Source organism: Trachemys scripta, chromosome 4 (assembly GCF_013100865.1).
Source record: "Trachemys scripta elegans isolate TJP31775 chromosome 4, CAS_Tse_1.0, whole genome shotgun sequence".
Classification (NCBI taxonomy): Eukaryota; Metazoa; Chordata; order Testudines; family Emydidae; genus Trachemys; species Trachemys scripta.
In genome coordinates, this window is record NC_048301.1 from 28,544,439 (window position 1) to 28,562,021 (window position 17,583).

Consider the following 17,583-nt stretch of genomic DNA (forward strand, 5'->3'; position numbering starts at 1 on the left):
GTCTTCATTTACTCACTCTAATTTAAGGTTTCACGTGCCGGTAATACATTTTAACATTTTTAGAAGGTCTCTTTCTAGAAGTCTATAATATATAACTAAACTATTGTTGTATGTAAAGTAAATAAGGTTTTTAAAATGTTTATGAAACTTAATTTAAAATTTAAAATGCAGAGCCCCCTGGACCGGTGGCCAGGACCCGGGCATTGTGAGTGCCACTGAAATAATACTAATACTAAAATCGGTGTTAGCTTTGCTGAGGGAAAGAGTGCTGCATGAAAGCTGGGCATGCTACTGTACACACCCAACTCCCTCATCATCCCATCTCCCCCACCACCATCCATCATTACGCACACACATACATGTACAGAAGGATATCACAGTGACTTTGCTTTCCTCTCCCTCCATCTGTCCTATATTGGAGTAAGATTTCTTCCATGCAGTGCCAGGGAATTGGAATTCCAAATCTACTGTCTGTATCTGAGGCCTGCTTCTTTAGGGGCAGATTTCCAAAAGGCACAGATAGGAGTAAAGCACCCAGCATCTATTGACTCCCACTGGGAGCTGGGTACCTAACTGCCCTACAGCACTTTTGAAATTCCACTCTAGTCTTAAATCAGGCCAAACTCCCATTGTCTGAATAAGACAAAGATCAGGTCCCAAAATAGACTATCAAATCTGTTAATTTGAGAGTGCAATAGTATTGTCATTATTTTATTGATCAATAAGACATTTACTGGAACATGGCCCTCCACTTATAGGACACTCATCTTTCACTGTGTACCAGCAGTTAATGTATAACCTACAAAATCAGAGCATTACACTTTGGAATACCAAATATTTGCTGTTGACCTTCATCACTGGACAGTCATCATTTAGCTTTGTTTTTTTTACGTATAGTTGATTGAGAAAAGTAACAGACGAGCTGCCTTGTTGGTAAGATGGAACTGTTTAAACTAAGAATTTTAAATACCTATGCGGGGGGGGGGGGGAAGAGGAGGGCAATTATATCTGCATGTTCTTAACATTATGCAGTGTTTCAAGCAGGAGTTGATTTTATCTGTATATTGAAATTTTATTTTAATTTAAAATGCTATAATGTTTTCAAGGGGAAACCTTTTAGTATGAGCAAAAAGCAAGAAACCTCCTACTGTAGATATGTTGGTACTACAAATCATCCTAAAGCAAAGTTTATACCAACTTTTTCCTGCTTTCACGGTTAAAAATTTTAATTAAATGTGTCTTCTGTTCTGCAGTGTTAAAAACTGAGATCTTTGGGAATCCAAAACAATGTTTGAACTTCACATTCTGTACAAATGCAAGCTTTTGCTTTTACAATTTAGACAACAAATACATGATTGTTTTCAAAGCTTCTTCCTCTATTTTCATATATTTTCTACACCATTCAAAAGCTTTGTTTATCAGACGGTTATTGATGTTGAACAGCAAAACTTTATAATGATATGTCTAAAATCCCAAACTTGCAATAGACTATTGTCCAACTGTGCGTTCTTTAGCAATGTTCCCAAGTTAGCGGGAGTTTTGCTTTTTTGAGGTCTAGAGAGTCTTTCCCTTCACCTCAGTTGGTTTTGGATCAGGCCCTAAGTAAAAACTTCACTCTTCGGTTCCCTGCCAAGCACTGAATCTGGAATAACATCACAGACTCTTCAAATAATGCAGAGAGTGCTGGGTGCATTGTTATCAGCTACTTTATCTCAGGGCAATTAAAAAGTCTAGACACTAGCCTCAGCAGCAAAGGAGAGGCTGGTTCTCCACTATGTTTATTAAACATTTGGGCCTGATCCTGTTGCTATTAACATCAGTGGGATTGTTGCCATTGACTTGTGTGAAAACAGGATCAGTCCCTCTAATTGTGAATTTTATAAAAAGCAGATCTTGCCAACCGCTCAGTGGCAGAGGGCTCTGCCTACCACAGAAATGATGTAAGATGCCAGGATTCATCTGGTGTTGGAGGAACAGGATACCAGGAGTGGATGGAGGGAGAGCATACCCCAAACCTATCATAAAGTCTAATTCCATAGGGGCCCCTATCTTTGTTGCCAAGGAGGGGGCGGAGGTGGGAGGAGTCTAGGAAGATCAGTCACTATGTTCCTTCCCATGTAAGGGGTGCATTGCAGAGGCAGAGGCTGCGGCAGCCCTATAACTGCAGTAGTGGCCAAGGAGCACCAGTGCTGTATAGGGAGCTGGAAGAGAATTGCTTTCCCCAAGCCTTGCAAAATTTGTCAGTGCACAGTTTGGTTTCTTGGGCTTTGCACAGATGCATAGTTTGCCCCTTGCTAATATAAAGAGTAATGTAGGATCGGACAACTGCAGGGAGAGTGATGAGAAAGTTTTTCAAGAGAAACTAAGGCCATGCCATACTCAGGAGGTTTGGTTTACCAGGAATTCAAGTAACCTTTTAGTGTGATGGATCCCCCCCACACACACTTTTTACTTGACCTTTGGCTTCAGAGTCTCCAAACTACAAATCCCACCACAGAGCTGGAGACTCAGGAAATTTAGCTCAAGTTTTAGGCTTGTATCAAAACCAAGTTTTGCCCAATTTTCAGTTTCAACATTAAACTTCCACCCAACTATTTGTACCCTAGATGGAGACTTACTTTTGGTCTGAAGATGACTGATCAGAACACATTCATCCTGTCTGGATAATGCATTTAACCTCCTCATGCAATTTTCCCAGTGCAGAGGGCCTGCACTAGGATTACATGAGATTTAAATTGTGCAGAGGGTCTTGAGAAGGCTTGTTAGAACAAAGTGAATTTCACCTTAACCACTTAACTCAAATGATAGAAGTAATGTGATCACATCAGATAATTATATTAACCATAAATGACAATCTGCCAACAATTAAGATATATTAGAGCTCCAGAGAACACATGAAAAGCAAAATCTGAGCCCAAGTACTATGTATGGGTCACAGATATAATAAATGTTTAGTTTAAAGGTGAAATTAAAAGGTATTCTCTATAGACTGGTCCAGTGATAGCACTGTGCACAGCCATTTATGGAAATAGATTCTGTTCTAGGATTAGGGTTCCTGCTCCTTGGACAAGTAGGGAAGGTAAGTGCTGTGGAGGTAGCATATTCAACCCAGATGGGATGTGAGAGTCATAATGCAGCCCCCTGTTGGGCAATCCAGGAATTGCATTGGTGGGGTTTTGAGGGACCATGGTGAGTTCTCCCTGGGGAATAAGGAAGATGGTGCGGTGCAGTGCAATGCCTGTGTGAGAAGAAAGGGAGGAGTCATACCCCTCCCTGCTCCACTCCCACAGAGTTCAGTCTTAGCAAGAGCTGATCTCAACTGTTGGGATGGTGCAGAGGGAAAGAAGCAGTCTCCAAGACAGTCCAATCTAACCTATGAGAGGGATTTCATATTTCATATATTTGGGATTCTAGTAATGTTTAAAAAGGATAAAATGGCAGGGGCTTTCATGACCCACACCTAGTACATCTTTAGTCAGTGTGTGATGGGCATAGGGAATTTCACTGGGAGTGTAGATATAGTTAAAATAAATATAAAATTGGTGGAAATGGTTTTAAGTTGTATATTTTTAATATTTTCCACATTTTACATGTGATTAGGAAGATGCATCACATTCAACTATTTCATTGTCTCCTGATTCATTCATTATAGCCCATCTGGGCTGCCATCTTATACAGAATGTAACTCACTATTTCAATAGAAAATTGACTGCCTGACTGCCAAATGTGGGCTGTTACTTTGTGCCCAGATGTCTTACATGAAAGTGCCTTTTCAGGGCTTACGCCCACAGACAATTACACATCTTGATTTAGGCAATCATGAGGGTTTGCTGAACTCTGAATTTATGGCATTCAGATAATGCCAGATTTTTGTATAAAATCATAAAAATGTAGAGCTAGAAGGAACCTCGAGAGGTCACCTAGTCTATCACATAATTCTCTGGCCATATGACAAATGTCAAGTTATACAATTACCATACTCTGGTGTTAGAGATCAGATATCCCTTAACAACAAAACATCTATTGAGACTGTTCTTTCCATCTAGTTAACTAAAAGCCTACTATTTTAATGATGGGCCCATTTAACAGAATCAATCTTTTCATACCTCTTCTTCATTCTTATGATCACTCTTATACAAAGAGAACTGGTGCAGAATGAAATTTCAAATGGCACCAGATCATTTTTCTTTCTAGCCATCCTAACAGAGTTTGGAACACCCTTCTAATTTGGATGGAAGGGGGTGGGATTTCCTGTCTGAAAATAAGCAAATTCAAAATATTGTATAAAAGTGATATTCTATCCTATATTGTATGGGAAACAATTCACACTTTGCTTTTAAATTTGCTCTGGTTATTTTGTATGTTCAGTGTCTTTGATTTCAATACACAAATGGCAATTACACACGTAGATAGAAAAGTTTTGCGTCTACGTGATTTATATAAGCAACTTTCATTTTCACATGCAAATTTTGGATTTTGCATGAGCAAATTTGGATGTTAAATTGGGGCCTTTTTGAAAATTTAACTTTCTTATTGCAAGGTTTTACAGAACATTCCTCTGCATGAATGTTGCTTAGAAATCACTGCTTGTGACAGAGAATAATAATATTCCAAACATAGAGTAAGTGTCTCACCCTCAGTCCATTCAGAAGCCCACTTCAGCATTCATGGGATCTTACAAAACAATATTTGATAAGTGAAGTGTAAAAGAACCAGAGGTAACACTACATACGATCTGGGCACCACTCTGTCCGCAAGAATAAATAATCCATATCAGATGAATGAAAAGTGAAAGGGAAGGACGAATTTCCTTACCTGTTTACAATGGTATTGGATTCTCAGTCCAGGGCCTCACAACCTCATCATAGCTCAGCAGACACAAACAGTAACATGGAAATTAAGAGGGTGCAGTCTTGTTTACAAGGCTGGAAGGAAGTACTATGTCCCCCCTTCCCTATTCAATAGGATCTTCAACAAAAGGTACTATGTCTAAGTCATTCTTCTGAGCAGTCCTGTTACTCCAAGGTTCATAATTGTACACTCCTTCATGTTTGTAGGACTAGTTCATCTATTGCTTCTTCACAAATCCATGAACATAAGAGCAATCTCCTTCTGCAAAGAGGGAGCTGCTGTTAAAGGTGAACCACATCTGAAGTTCACAAGCAGCCTAATCAAATATTAGACAACAAAGACATCAAGCTACCTTACTCTTGCCAAGAAAGCATTTGAATCCCTGCTGTCCACCAGCACAGGTGCTCAATATTCAGAGTGACTATTCAACAAGGGAGGAGACATTATTACAGACATCATGAAAATCTGGAGTACCTGTCATTTCCCCTCCTCACTGGGGGGTTTTCTTAGCCATCCCACAACACAGTCAGTACTCACAGCTGGAAAGAGTACCCTTACTTATAAAAATAGCAGGCGTTGGTTCCATGGTAACAATAAGTCTTCTATTATCCTCCAGATGGATGTAGGGGTGTGTGTCTGGAAGGGTCATTAATATTTAATTCCTTCTTGTGCTATTGCCATCCTGTCTCTAAAACAAAGATTTCATTTTCACAAGCTTGCAAGGCTGAATTAAAAAGTAAAAGAGGCGATGGGGTGTGATCCTCCTCTGCCTTATACCAGTCGTGCACAATCATCATTCCTTTGGCTTCAGTAGAGTTACTCCTGGTTTACACGGGGGTAAACAATCAGAGGAAAATCAGGCCCAAGACCACTGGCCTTTTCAAAAATTATTATTAATGCTTTGCTTTTCTCCTAACTGAACGTTTCTATGTAATTGGAAAAAACACTGACATGTCATTCAGGCTAATTTTCCCTAGAAAAGAAGGTCTATGTTATTCAGCAAAACCTCTAGTAATTTTTCAAAGGCTTCTAAAGCAATTTGAAATTGGGGGGGAGGGATAGTGCAGTGGTTTGAGCATTGGCCTGCTAAACCCAGGGTTGTAAGTTCAATCCTTGAGGGGGCCATCTGGGGCAAAATCAGTACTTGGTCCTGCTAGTGAAGGCAGGGGGCTGGACTTGATGACCTTTCAAGGTCCCTTCCAGTTCTAGGAGATAGGATATCTCCATTTAAAAAAAAAAAAGTAGAACTTTTGAATTCTCCCAATCACATTTTTTTTAAAGAATGGCCAACTCTCAGAGTTTCTCATTTATGGGACTCAGAACTAGTGGTTACAGTTTGACTCTTTTAGTATATATTGTGCAGAAATTCAATGCTGGTATTTTTATACGTACTGCATATTACACACACTAGCCCTTTAATTGTCAACAAGGTATTTCTCTATCTACATTTGTATTCATCACATTAAAAATAGGTAGCTCTCATTGACTTCAGGTGGAGATGAATGTGCCTCATCTGAAAATTTGGACCTACTCTTTTAAGACAGCTTCAATTTAACATAGGAAGATTAGTCAGGGACTTTCATGATGAACTGTTTAGCATATGAAGTGAGCCCCTTGCTAAAGGTCATGACATCTCTTTTGCATCCATTTTGAATGAATGGAGACTTTTTTTCCCCTTACTTTCACTTTGACTTTTGATTTGGGCATTGGCCATTCAAACTTTACATTGTTGGTATGTAACTTGGGAGGAGAGGGGGGGATTGGTGAGAATTACATGGTGGAAGGAACTTGAAACCATTTGGCTATATCCATGACCTCTTTATCTGGAACCCAGAAGCAAGGTATTTTCAATTAAAAAAAAGAAAAATTGTCATTGACTTTATTGTTTCTTTTCATTTTCTTGACTAGAAAGAAGCTCAATGCTGGACTCCAAAATGAAAGCAGGGATTTGCCTTCTTCTCTTATGTGAAATGTGCATTGAATTAAGCACATCTCTTGGCAAGCCTGGAAATCGAAAGAAAGATAAAGGGAAGAGTTGCTTGCCGAATCATGAGAATGAAGGTAGCACTATGGACCAACTTTTGCATAGAAGCACCGCAGAGCCATTTACAGAGCAAGTCCCTCTAGAGTTCACTCTTTACAACCTCACTGAAAAGAACATGGATTTTGGATTCAATCTCTACAGGAAAATAGCACTGAAGCATGACAATAATGTGTTCTTCTCTCCGCTCTCTGTGTCATTTGTGATGGCTGTCCTCATGCTCGCAGCTGACGGGGAAACCTACAAGCAAATCGTTCAGGGTACAAACCTCCATCTTTTTCAGGGCAAAGAGAATTTTCATCAGTTGCCAGCTTTGTTTAAACAATTGAAAGATAACATCACAGAGAATGAAGAGCTTGTTCTGCAGAGAGGTAGTTTTTCTTTTATTCAAAAAAATTTCAGACTCAAGGAGCCTTTCCTTAATCTATCCAAGCAGTACTTTGATATGGAATTCTTAAGTGTGGATTTTCACAACTCCACCCGAGCAAAAAATGTCATAAATCAGAATATTAACAAGAAGACCAAAGGAAAAATCCCAAAGCTTTTTGAAGAACTTGACCAGCATGCTAAACTGGTTCTCGTGGATTACGTTCTCTTTAAAGGTAACTATTGATTTTATACTGTAAGATCATCATTTATAAAAAGACAACAGGCAAGATTCTGTTCTCAGTTACTTCAGTGTAGCTCCAGAAAAACTCCACTGGGATCAATGTTGCTACTCTAGATTTGCAACTGAGCTCAAAATATGGTTCAGAACGTTTGTGCATCAGGTAAGTCAAGTAAACCTGTCAATGCTACTGAGTTCACTGCAAACTGGATCTGTACATATGTCATATACTCATTATAACTGAGTTAGTGATTCAAATACAATGATTGTGGCTGGGGGCTTCTCCTTTAGGGAAAAGCATTTTCAAAGATACAGTATTTCCCCATTGTCCCCTATTAGATTTCCTTTTTTTAATTAATTTTTTTAAACCGTAAATGATTTTAGTGGTACTGAAAAGGGCCTTGAATGCTGCAGACCTCCATTCTCAGAACAGCTAGAACACAGACAGAGGCAGTGAAAACTTCTTCTCAGTACCATATTAATTTGTCTTAATCCTTCTCTGAAAGGTCCATCTTGAGGGCCGAGAAGGTTGTTCAATCTCCCTGGGCTCCCTGCCAATCAGAGCCGTTATTGCAGCGCCCACTGTAATGATAGCTGTAATATGGGCATATGTACTCTAGACACTGGGCTGAGGGCACCAATTCATTTCTCATAGAATGCATTGGTCAAGGCAACACAGAGTTTCCCCATTTCATACAAGAGTCTCTTTGATCAGGGAAAAGAACCACACCTTACCCATGAGAGGACCTTCCACATATTGATCTGGTGCAACAGAAAGAAGTTATCAGAATCTGGAAGGCCCTTAGCTTGGCAAGAGAGGTGCAATCAAATTAGGAAAACTAAGCACAGCATGCCAAAGTTTATTGGCTAGGGCCCAAGTAGACTGTGAAGAAGCAGACTCTGCAGAGACTTCCTATCCCCCCTAACGAGAAGGGAGCAAACTGCCTGTCACACAACAAGGCTCCCTGATTACACAGCAAATTAGCTGTCCCAGGACAGGAGTTCAGCTCTTTTCTTTCAGTTTCATTGAGCCAAAGGAGGCCAGCCTGGGCCCAGAGGCCCCGGCTGGAGTTTCCCCTGGAGAAACCAGTGATTTTTCAGACCACCTTCAGGTCCCTGAAGCCATCCAGTCCTCTTAGGGATGAAACTCCTATGGGAAGCATTATGATGGTGAGGACCCTGCAGGTCACGGGTATGCAGAGCTAGCACACGATAAACTTTGGACACTGTAAACCTGGGTCAGATCTGGAGCAGTAACCTCAACCTCTCCAGAATTCCAAGGCACACTGAAATATCACCTCTCACGTTAAAATGCCTCAACCTGGACCAGGAATCCCATTTATAAGGGTGCATTTTATTGTGGTGTTTTCCCCAATAATGCTCCCCCAGGTCCTTTGAATGAGCAGAGAAGGGCAGGGTATACATTAAAAGTTTCCAATTCAAGACATTGTACTACTTGCAAAAACTAAAATAATCCAAGATTGTCCCTGGTGCCCAGAATATGCATGAGAGAAGAGGAAGGACAAGTTTCCAGTTAAATAACAGAACCAGAAGAAACAAGGGCTTAGATCCTTGGCTAGGTCAAGGAGCACATAGCAATTATCTAATGCATCTCCACCACACAGGGGAATTCTCTGCTGATGGATAGCTGGTGTAGAAGCTCCTGTGTCCCTCACCGTGCAGTCAGTAGTCTCTGAATTCTAGTTGAGAAGGACCAGATTTTTCAAAGGAGGCCCCACGCAGCACAAATAGTGATAGTCCACTCCTCTCAATCAGAGGGGAAGGGTGGCACAAAAAGTTGGGTCAGTTGATCAGGACAAAAGAAAAGAGTATAGGGACAGGAGTAGGGCAAAGGGGGAGCAGAGAACCCCAGACTATGCCCACTGCTCCAAGAAGAGATCAAGGGAAACCACTACCTAGGTACATGCTCAAGTGAGGAAAGGAAAATGGCCCCACAGTGTGGTTTCCTTCCTCCTTGACATATAAATAGCCAGTTGGGACAATGTCAAGGGGAGGTTTCTGGATTTAGTTGGGCCTTGGATCGGGTGCTGTTTTCAGTGACATAGACAGAGAAAAGGAGGTGTGGCCAGGATAATGTCTCTATGCTGTCCCAATCCACAGCAGTAGTTTCAGCCACTTTGGGTTCTGAGAAACTATTTAACTCTGACTTGTACCTGGGGAGAAGTGCTGTACTTGGTCCCAGGATCATGAGAGTGAATGAAAAGCCTCTGGCTCAGTGTACACTCTCTCTCTCTCTCGAGGACAGCATCATACAGAGAGTTCTCTCCTTCTGAAGAAAGAAAACAGATGCAAACTTAAAAGTAAAACAAAACAAAGAGGACCAAGCAGAATGCTCCATGGTGGAAGTTAAGAAATTTCTGCAGTCTGGTACGGAGGCTCATCTCACAATAGCTCAGAGCAAGGCATATTTTCCTTGAGATGGGGTAACAGCTGAGCAGAAGCAGTAAAATAGGCTAAAAGGATATTCCCCAAGAGTTCAATGTTATTGTACTGACAGCTTAGTAGCACTCATTGGGACATAGTCTGTGTCTGGTGTGTAATTCTGTTTCCTTTATTTGAAGAAAAATGTTAGTTAAGATGTAATGAAGCCCACCCAAGACACAGAGATAATAAATGGATTGGCTAGACTTACATGTGAGTAGAGATACCCTGGTAATTTACTAATGAGTGAGATATTAAAAAACCTAAACAGAGTAACCACACTGGAACATTGAGTTTTGGGAAAAGACGGTTAGAAGACAACCTGTTACTAAAAGAAATGCAGTGGCGAGAAAGCCTGAAAAAGTGCTATGATTTACAGCAGACTCCAAAAATGGCAAGGTCCGGCTTTGACTGCTTTCTAGCAGCAGCAAATTCAGGGATGAATGCCCATGAGGGAGAACAGTTTGTCAGAAGCTCCTGTGAGTTCGTATGGATTTGTTGGCAGAGACCATGTCTAAGAACAGCATGCTGGAAATTTAGGCTTCAGCAGATAGCAACCAGCACCATGAATTAAATTCTTTAAATGAATTAACCAGTGCAGAGCATGGCACATAGGTATAATATACCTATAAGACAAGTACTGTTTACGGCAGCCACCACTTCCACATGGACAACAAGGCTAATCCCAGATAGAGAACGGTGTAGTAGTCTAGCCTTGAGGTGACAAGAGTATGAACATAAGAATAAAAGAATGGCCATACTGGGTCTGACTAAAGGTCCATCTAGCCCAGTATCCTGTCTTTCAAAGTGGCCAATGCCAGGTGCCCCAGAAGGAATGAACAGAACAGGTAATCATCAAGTGATCCATCCCCTGTTGCCCATAATCATGACAAGCTCTGCATTTTGAAAAGAAAAGATTTTGTCAAGTATAAAGGTGAAAGATGGTGTTTTTGGCCACCACTTCTTATTCGGAAGCTGTGAGTAGAGATGAATCCCAAATAAGACTTAGATTGACAGCCTCTAAAAAATAAGCCTGCAGATGCCTTCATCGCTTCTGCCAATTCCCCATCAACAATCAACCATCTTTTATCAACAGGCATCACTTGTGTCTTATTTTGACTGAATCCAACCCAGCTGGATTTCATCCAGATCCCTTTCTCTGCCAGAAATTGAGATAGGAAAGAAATGGTAGAAAGGAAATGCAGGCCTTAGTATCATCAACATATATGGTGTCCAGCCATAGCACTCACAAGGGAGGCAGCCCACTGTTGATGCTCCATGAATGAGAACGTACGGAGGTATCACTTTAAAAAGAGAGTATTGAATAGGAGGAACAAACTTCTAGTGGAGTGTCAGAGTCAAGTAGCATTTCTGCAAAAAATGGATGATTATATGGTATTCAGTAAAATAAAAGAATATTCATTAGTTTGGAGCCTGGGGGTAATTGACCACCTGGACAAAGGGGAAAATATTTGTTGATCATGTTTCTTCCCCTCCATCCCTCCTGAGCCTAGGTCTGTTTATTTTGTGTGGTTTTGCCCTCCTTTGCTGTAAAATGTTTTGAAGTATGTAGGTTAAAGATATCATAGTTGTCATCCAGCCATCCTATGCACAAGGGGACCAAAATCCTACATGACCGTATAGCAATGGATACAATTGGATAATATTTTAAGAACTTCAGAACTGTTACCATGAGGAAGTATGAGTATGAATAATTATTTTCTTTCTTTCTTTTCTAAGGCAAATGGCTGCACCCATTTAATACAAGGTTCACAGAACTGGAGACTTTCCATATAGACAAGTATAGGAAGGTACAGGTGCCCATGATGTTTAAATCAGACAAGGTTGCCTCAACTTCGGATAAGAACTTAGGATGCATTGTGCTAAAACTTCCCTACAGAGGGAGTGCACACATGCTTATTGCCATGCCGGAAAAGGAGGGAGATTACGCTTCACTTGAAGACCACATAACAGCAGAGCTTGTGGAATCGTGGCTTAGAAACATGAAGACCAGGTATAGCTTCACACTGACATCCTGACGATACTAACATATTTCATATTTACTGAGGTAAAAGAAACCCACTTATGTGCTGGTTTCTCTGTGGAGTGGCATCCTCACAGAGGCGAGGTCTTTCTAAATCCCCCAAAACAGAACCTTTGTACATAAGAGTGGTGTAGGGCTCTCACTTGAAGCCTTCATTTAAGACTGATTTATCTCCTCTATCCCACTAAGAAATGTACGTTTCACAGAGCACTGTCCAGCCTTTCCAAGCCCAAACATCAGGCCCTAACTGCGGGCCTGTTGGCAATTTGGCACTTCCAGCCAAAATAGCATGGCTAACCAGTGTGTGCATCTTACTCATGAAGGGATTTCATATTTGGGCAATGAAGCATAAATACAAATATATTAAATAGGTTGAGCTATAAGAATGTAAAATAAATTAATCTCTTCACATGAAATATGATTCAGTAGGTGACACTCTTTCTCCTGGTTCAGGATTGAGTTAATCAATGCCTCATCATAGAAGTGGAGATACTGTGCTGCAGGAAACTAGAGGTTCTGACCCCTTGTGGCCCTGACATTTTTCATAAGAGAGAAAGCATTAGCCCTGCTGTCTTTTGTTACGCAGCAATTTACCTTCTGCCTACTTAGATTCCCCTACATTTCAACTATTCTTCACTTCCTGCCCTAAACTGTTGTGTAGCATGTTGTGCACTGCTGAATTCGATCCCAGAGCTGGTTGCATTTCAGTATTGGTTGAACTGACCATTACATATCGCTTGTCTGCCTCATACAAGTGAGAGACAAGGTGGGTGAGGTAATATCTTTTACTGGACCAACTCCTGTTAGTGAGAGAGACAAACTTTTGAGAGCTTCACAGAGCTCTTCTTCGGGTATCAAGCACTTGGAGGCAAACATGGGACTCAAACTGAACTTCTCTCCCCTGAAAAGGTCAGTTTGAGTCCCATGTTTACCTCTAAGTGCTTGAGGCCGAAAGAAGAGCTCCGTGTATCTCGAAAGCTTGTCTCTCCCACCAACAGAAGTTGGTCCGATAAAAGATATTACCTTAACCACCCTGTGTCTCTCGTATCCTGGGAGCAATATGGCTACACCAGCTCTGCATCGTACAAGTGAGGAAGTTTCACTACTTTTTATAGGGCACTTTTAGATCCTCTGATGAAAGGTTAATGAAGTGCAAAATATTACTGAATGACCCTTCTAATAATAATTACTAAGTATATTCTAGGATAATGAGACAAGCAAAATTCATGGAGAAAAATCAAGCCTGTGATAAGGACATTTTTCTTGTTCCAAAATTAGGATTTTGTCAGTTTTTTCACTATATTACCAGTATTTATGTTTGTTACAGAAAAATGGACATTTTCTTTCCAAAGTTCAAATTAGACCAGAAATACCAGATGCATGAACTGCTTCCTACTCTGGGAATTCAAAACCTGTTCACAATGAACGCAGACCTGAGTAAACTTACAGATCAAAGATTTGTAAAAGTATCAAAGGTAAGACTTATAAGCTGCTTCTTGTTATTTATTTTTTGTATTATATTAGTGCCTAAAGGGCCCAGTCAAGATCAGGACCTGGTTGTGTTCGGTATTGTACAAATACATTGTGAGAAACAGTTCCTGCCTCAAAGAGCTTAAAAAAGATCAGGTGACTTGCTGAAGGTCTCAGAACAGAGGCAGGAATAGAACCCAGCACTCCTTACTCTCAGTCCATTAAGAGCCACATTTTGGCTTCTCTTGCACAAATCTGCAGAGGGAAGCAGTGGGAGAGGGAAGTTTGGAGTACTGCTGGGCATCATCTTTTACATGAAACATTTTTTCAGCAACATGTACAGATTTGGTGACACTAAAACTTTTCACAAATTTGTGTCAATTCCACCAAATTGTTCTAGTTAAAAAAAAAATCAGAAAAATATCAAAACAGTTTGCTACATCATTTTTAAAAGAAAATGTTTATGTTTTTCAGTTCAAAACAATTTTTAGTTTCAAAATTTCCTGTAATGGTACTTAAGAATCAGAAACTTTAAAAAATGGTGAAAATTGAAAAAAAGGGCTGTTTAGACCCAAAACAAAATTATTTTTGGCTTTGTGCTTCACTAAATTTTCATTCTCAAGTTGATCCAAAACAGGTTTTTTCATTTTTATTTTTTGGAATTGCTAGCAAACTGACAAGTCCATTATTTGCCCAGCTCTAGTTCAGAGACTTCCCCCACCTCTTCTGTACACCTGTGCAGAGAACCACCACAATCCAGCACCATCCGGCAGTAAGAGACATGCCAAAGAGGACAAAACATGAACAAGGCCCATACCAAATGGACCACTGTCGTTTTCATAGATTGCACCCTTTTAAAGAGCATAGTAGTTGCCTCACCAAATATATAAATGTAAAAGTATTTAAACTATGATAGCTTTGTAAACTGACCTTAATCAAAATGCTTATTTCATATCCCAAGAGTAAAAATACAGAAGATACAATAGCAGATGTTTAGTTTATGGGCTATTACACCATTTAATGTGTGTAAATCAGGTTGAGAATCTGCAGCATACTCTTCCCCTTGCGCAGACACCAGGAAAAATTGTATAATCCAGAATTAATTGGCTATTAATTTTATTATAAAACAATCTAATTTTAATAGCATCTGTTAACTGATTTTAAAAGCAATTAATGCACCAGCTGGCATAGGACCATTGCAGCATTACTAAATGTTACCATGTGAGTTACATTAGTTCAGAAACAGATTTAGGACTTGAACAGAGTCATCAGAGTTTGGTATTGGTGATGTTAACACCTTCAATTGTCTTTATGTCCTAGCCCATAAACGAACCATGAAGCTTTCAGACATAGGCTTAAGAACTGAGGAAATAGCTAGATGCATACATTACAGAAATAAAGGGGAAAGGGTCAGATCCTGCAACGTATTGAGTGACCTTAATTCCCAGTGAGTTTGGTGGGAGTTGAGGGCTTGCAAACACCTCACAGGATTGTTTTGTATGTCTGTTCTCATTAGTTCTGTGCTACTGCTTGCTTCAAGGAAATCCTCTCAAGATTATAAACATATAGCAATAAAACAAGACAGGTGCAATTACATAAAGGGAGATTTAGATTCAATATTAGGAAAAACTTGCTAACTAGAAGGATTGTTAAGGACTGAAACAGCTTAAAAAGGGAAGTTGTGGAATCTCTGTCATTGGCGGTTTTTGAGAACAGGTTAGGCAAATACCTGTCAGGGACGGGCTAGGTATACTTAATTGTGCTTCAGCATGGAGGAATGCACTAAATGACTTCTTGATGACTTTTGATCTCCCTTCAGGTCCTATGTTTATATGATTTTATAAACACTTTCAGAATGCACAATATTTAACTAAGTAAAGCCTTTCAGTGTTTGAGACTAACTAAACTTAATCAGAAACAAGCTAATTAAAGAAACAAACAACCAGAACCACTAATAGACATTTGTCTCCGTATTTAATCATGAAACATAGAATGTAGGGTCAGCAGGAGTAGGAACTGAAGGCTCATTCTATACATTCTGTTAGTTAAATCTGAAGATTGTAAAACAGATTCTGTGGTATGGCCAACCTGGGCTATGCATGGATTTGGGTTACGGGAAAAAGTGACTAGGAAAAGTGGCTTGAAGATCAAATGTTCAGCCTTCATTTTTTTTATAAGAAAGTTACCCCGCCAAATTATGCATACAGAAATTGTATAATTGTTTCTAGAAATGTATCCAGGAAGCTTCTTAGGCTCTGATCCTGCAACTGATAGCATTCAGATGGACTACAGCAGCTGTGCAGTCACACTGGAGCCAATGGGGCTCTGTGTGAGTGCAGCCATCAACTGCAAGATCAGAACCTCACTGTGACCCTCAATCCCTGGGCCTGTATGGTAGGGTTACCATATTTAAAAAATAAAAATGAGGACACTCCAAGGAGCCCCGGCCCCACCCCTTCCCCGCCCCTTCCCCAAAGTCCCCGCCCTAACTCCGCCCCCTCCCCTGAGCGCCCGCATTCCCCCTCCTCCCTCCCAACCACGCGAAAAGGGCTGCCCGAGTGCTACCGGCTTCACGGTTTGCCGGGGAGCCCCCAGACCCTGCGCCCCCGGCCGGCGCTTCCCCAGCACAGCTGGAGCCGGGAGGGGAAGCGCCCAGCTGGGGGCGCAGGGTCTGGAGGCTGCCCAGCAAACCATGAAGCCGGTAGCACTCAGGCTTCGGGCAGCCCCCATGCCTCCGGACCCCTGTGCCCCCGGCCGGGCACTTCCCCTCCGAGGCTCGTCGGCTGCTGTGCTCCCTGAACTCCTGGGCTCTGTAAGCACCGAGCTGCCCGAGTGCTACCGGCTTCGGGCAGCCCCCATGCCTCTGGACCCTGCGCCCCTGGAGCCCAGGAGGGGAAGTGCCTGGCTGGCGGCGCAGGGTCCAGAGGCATGGGGGCTGCCCGAAGCCGGTAGCGCTCGGGCAGCTCGGCTCTTACAGAGCCCAGGAGTCAGGGAGCGCGCCTGCTCTAAGGTAAGCCAGGGAGTATTTTTCCCGGACATATTCGGCTTTTTGGAAATTCCCGCCGGATGGGGGTTTGATTACCAAAAAGCCAGACATGTCCGGGAAAAACCGGACATATGGTAACCCTACTGTATGGCAGAGGCTTGCCACACATTAGGTGTTTGGAACTTTGATGACTGTTCTCCACATAAGGAGTCTCACTTTTGGTGTTTATAATATTGTTCTCTTTGCGTTATTAGATTATCCAAAGAGCAGTAATTGAAGTGGATGAGAAAGGAACTGAAGCAGCAGCTGTTAGTGGGTCAGAAATTACTGCATACTCAATGCCTCCTACCATTAAAGTGAATCAGCCGTTCCTCTTTATGATTTACGAAGAAACTTTCAAAACATTGCTGTTCATGGGCAGAGTGGTTAATCCTACAGAACTGTAAATGAAGACAATAGTTTTTAGTCTATCTCCAGTATATTCCAAGTTTTATTTTTATTTTCTTGAAACTATTACATTGCATTAGTTAGAACTGAAAACTTGCTAGGTACGAAAACAGATTCACTTCACATCTCAAATCATCAGCATGTCCTACTAAATTATTTTTGTTAATGCCCAAGCGGCAAGATTATCTAGTTGAGGCAATAATTGTGACAAAATAGAGATTTGTTCAAAAGCTGCATGTTATTTTATATATTTCCTAAACTGCTCCTTCCGACAGCCATCTAACAGAAGGCTTAAGATTACCGATTGTATACTATAAGAATCAGTTCAAATATTTCACTCTGTGAGCTAAACTAGATATTTCTGTATATGTGCAAATTCAATAAAATGTTTGAGTTAAAAGATGCTAATTTCTGTTTAATTTTGTGTTTAATTCCCCATTGTATAACAGAGCCACCATTTTGCACATTTCACATTCACAGAAAAAATAGTTTCTTACAGAAAAATCATCAAAATGTAAACAAAAAATGTAAAGTGTATTTTAAAAATGCTGACAATATTTACTTATGGTCCAGTAGGCTATACTATCAACTCCAAAATAACGTCTTGTAGAGCTACCATCATTAAAAGTCTCAAAAGCACAAACTTGAAAGTCCCAAATTCAACATTTTAATGATAGAATTCAGATATATTTTAT

General features: G+C 40.8%; 1 protein-coding gene across 1 annotated transcript; it reads left to right on the forward strand.

Moving 5' to 3' along the window:
• Positions 1–808: 808 nt before the first annotated feature.
• On the forward strand, positions 809–17,178 carry SERPINA10 (serpin family A member 10). Its single transcript, XM_034769048.1, has 5 exons — positions 809–933; positions 6,760–7,494; positions 11,682–11,955; positions 13,313–13,460; positions 16,696–17,178. The coding sequence occupies exons 2-5, from the start codon at positions 6,771–6,773 to the stop codon at positions 16,885–16,887; spliced, it is 1,338 nt and encodes a 445-aa protein (XP_034624939.1). The 5' UTR covers positions 809–933; positions 6,760–6,770; the 3' UTR covers positions 16,888–17,178.
• Positions 17,179–17,583: the final 405 nt, after the last annotated feature.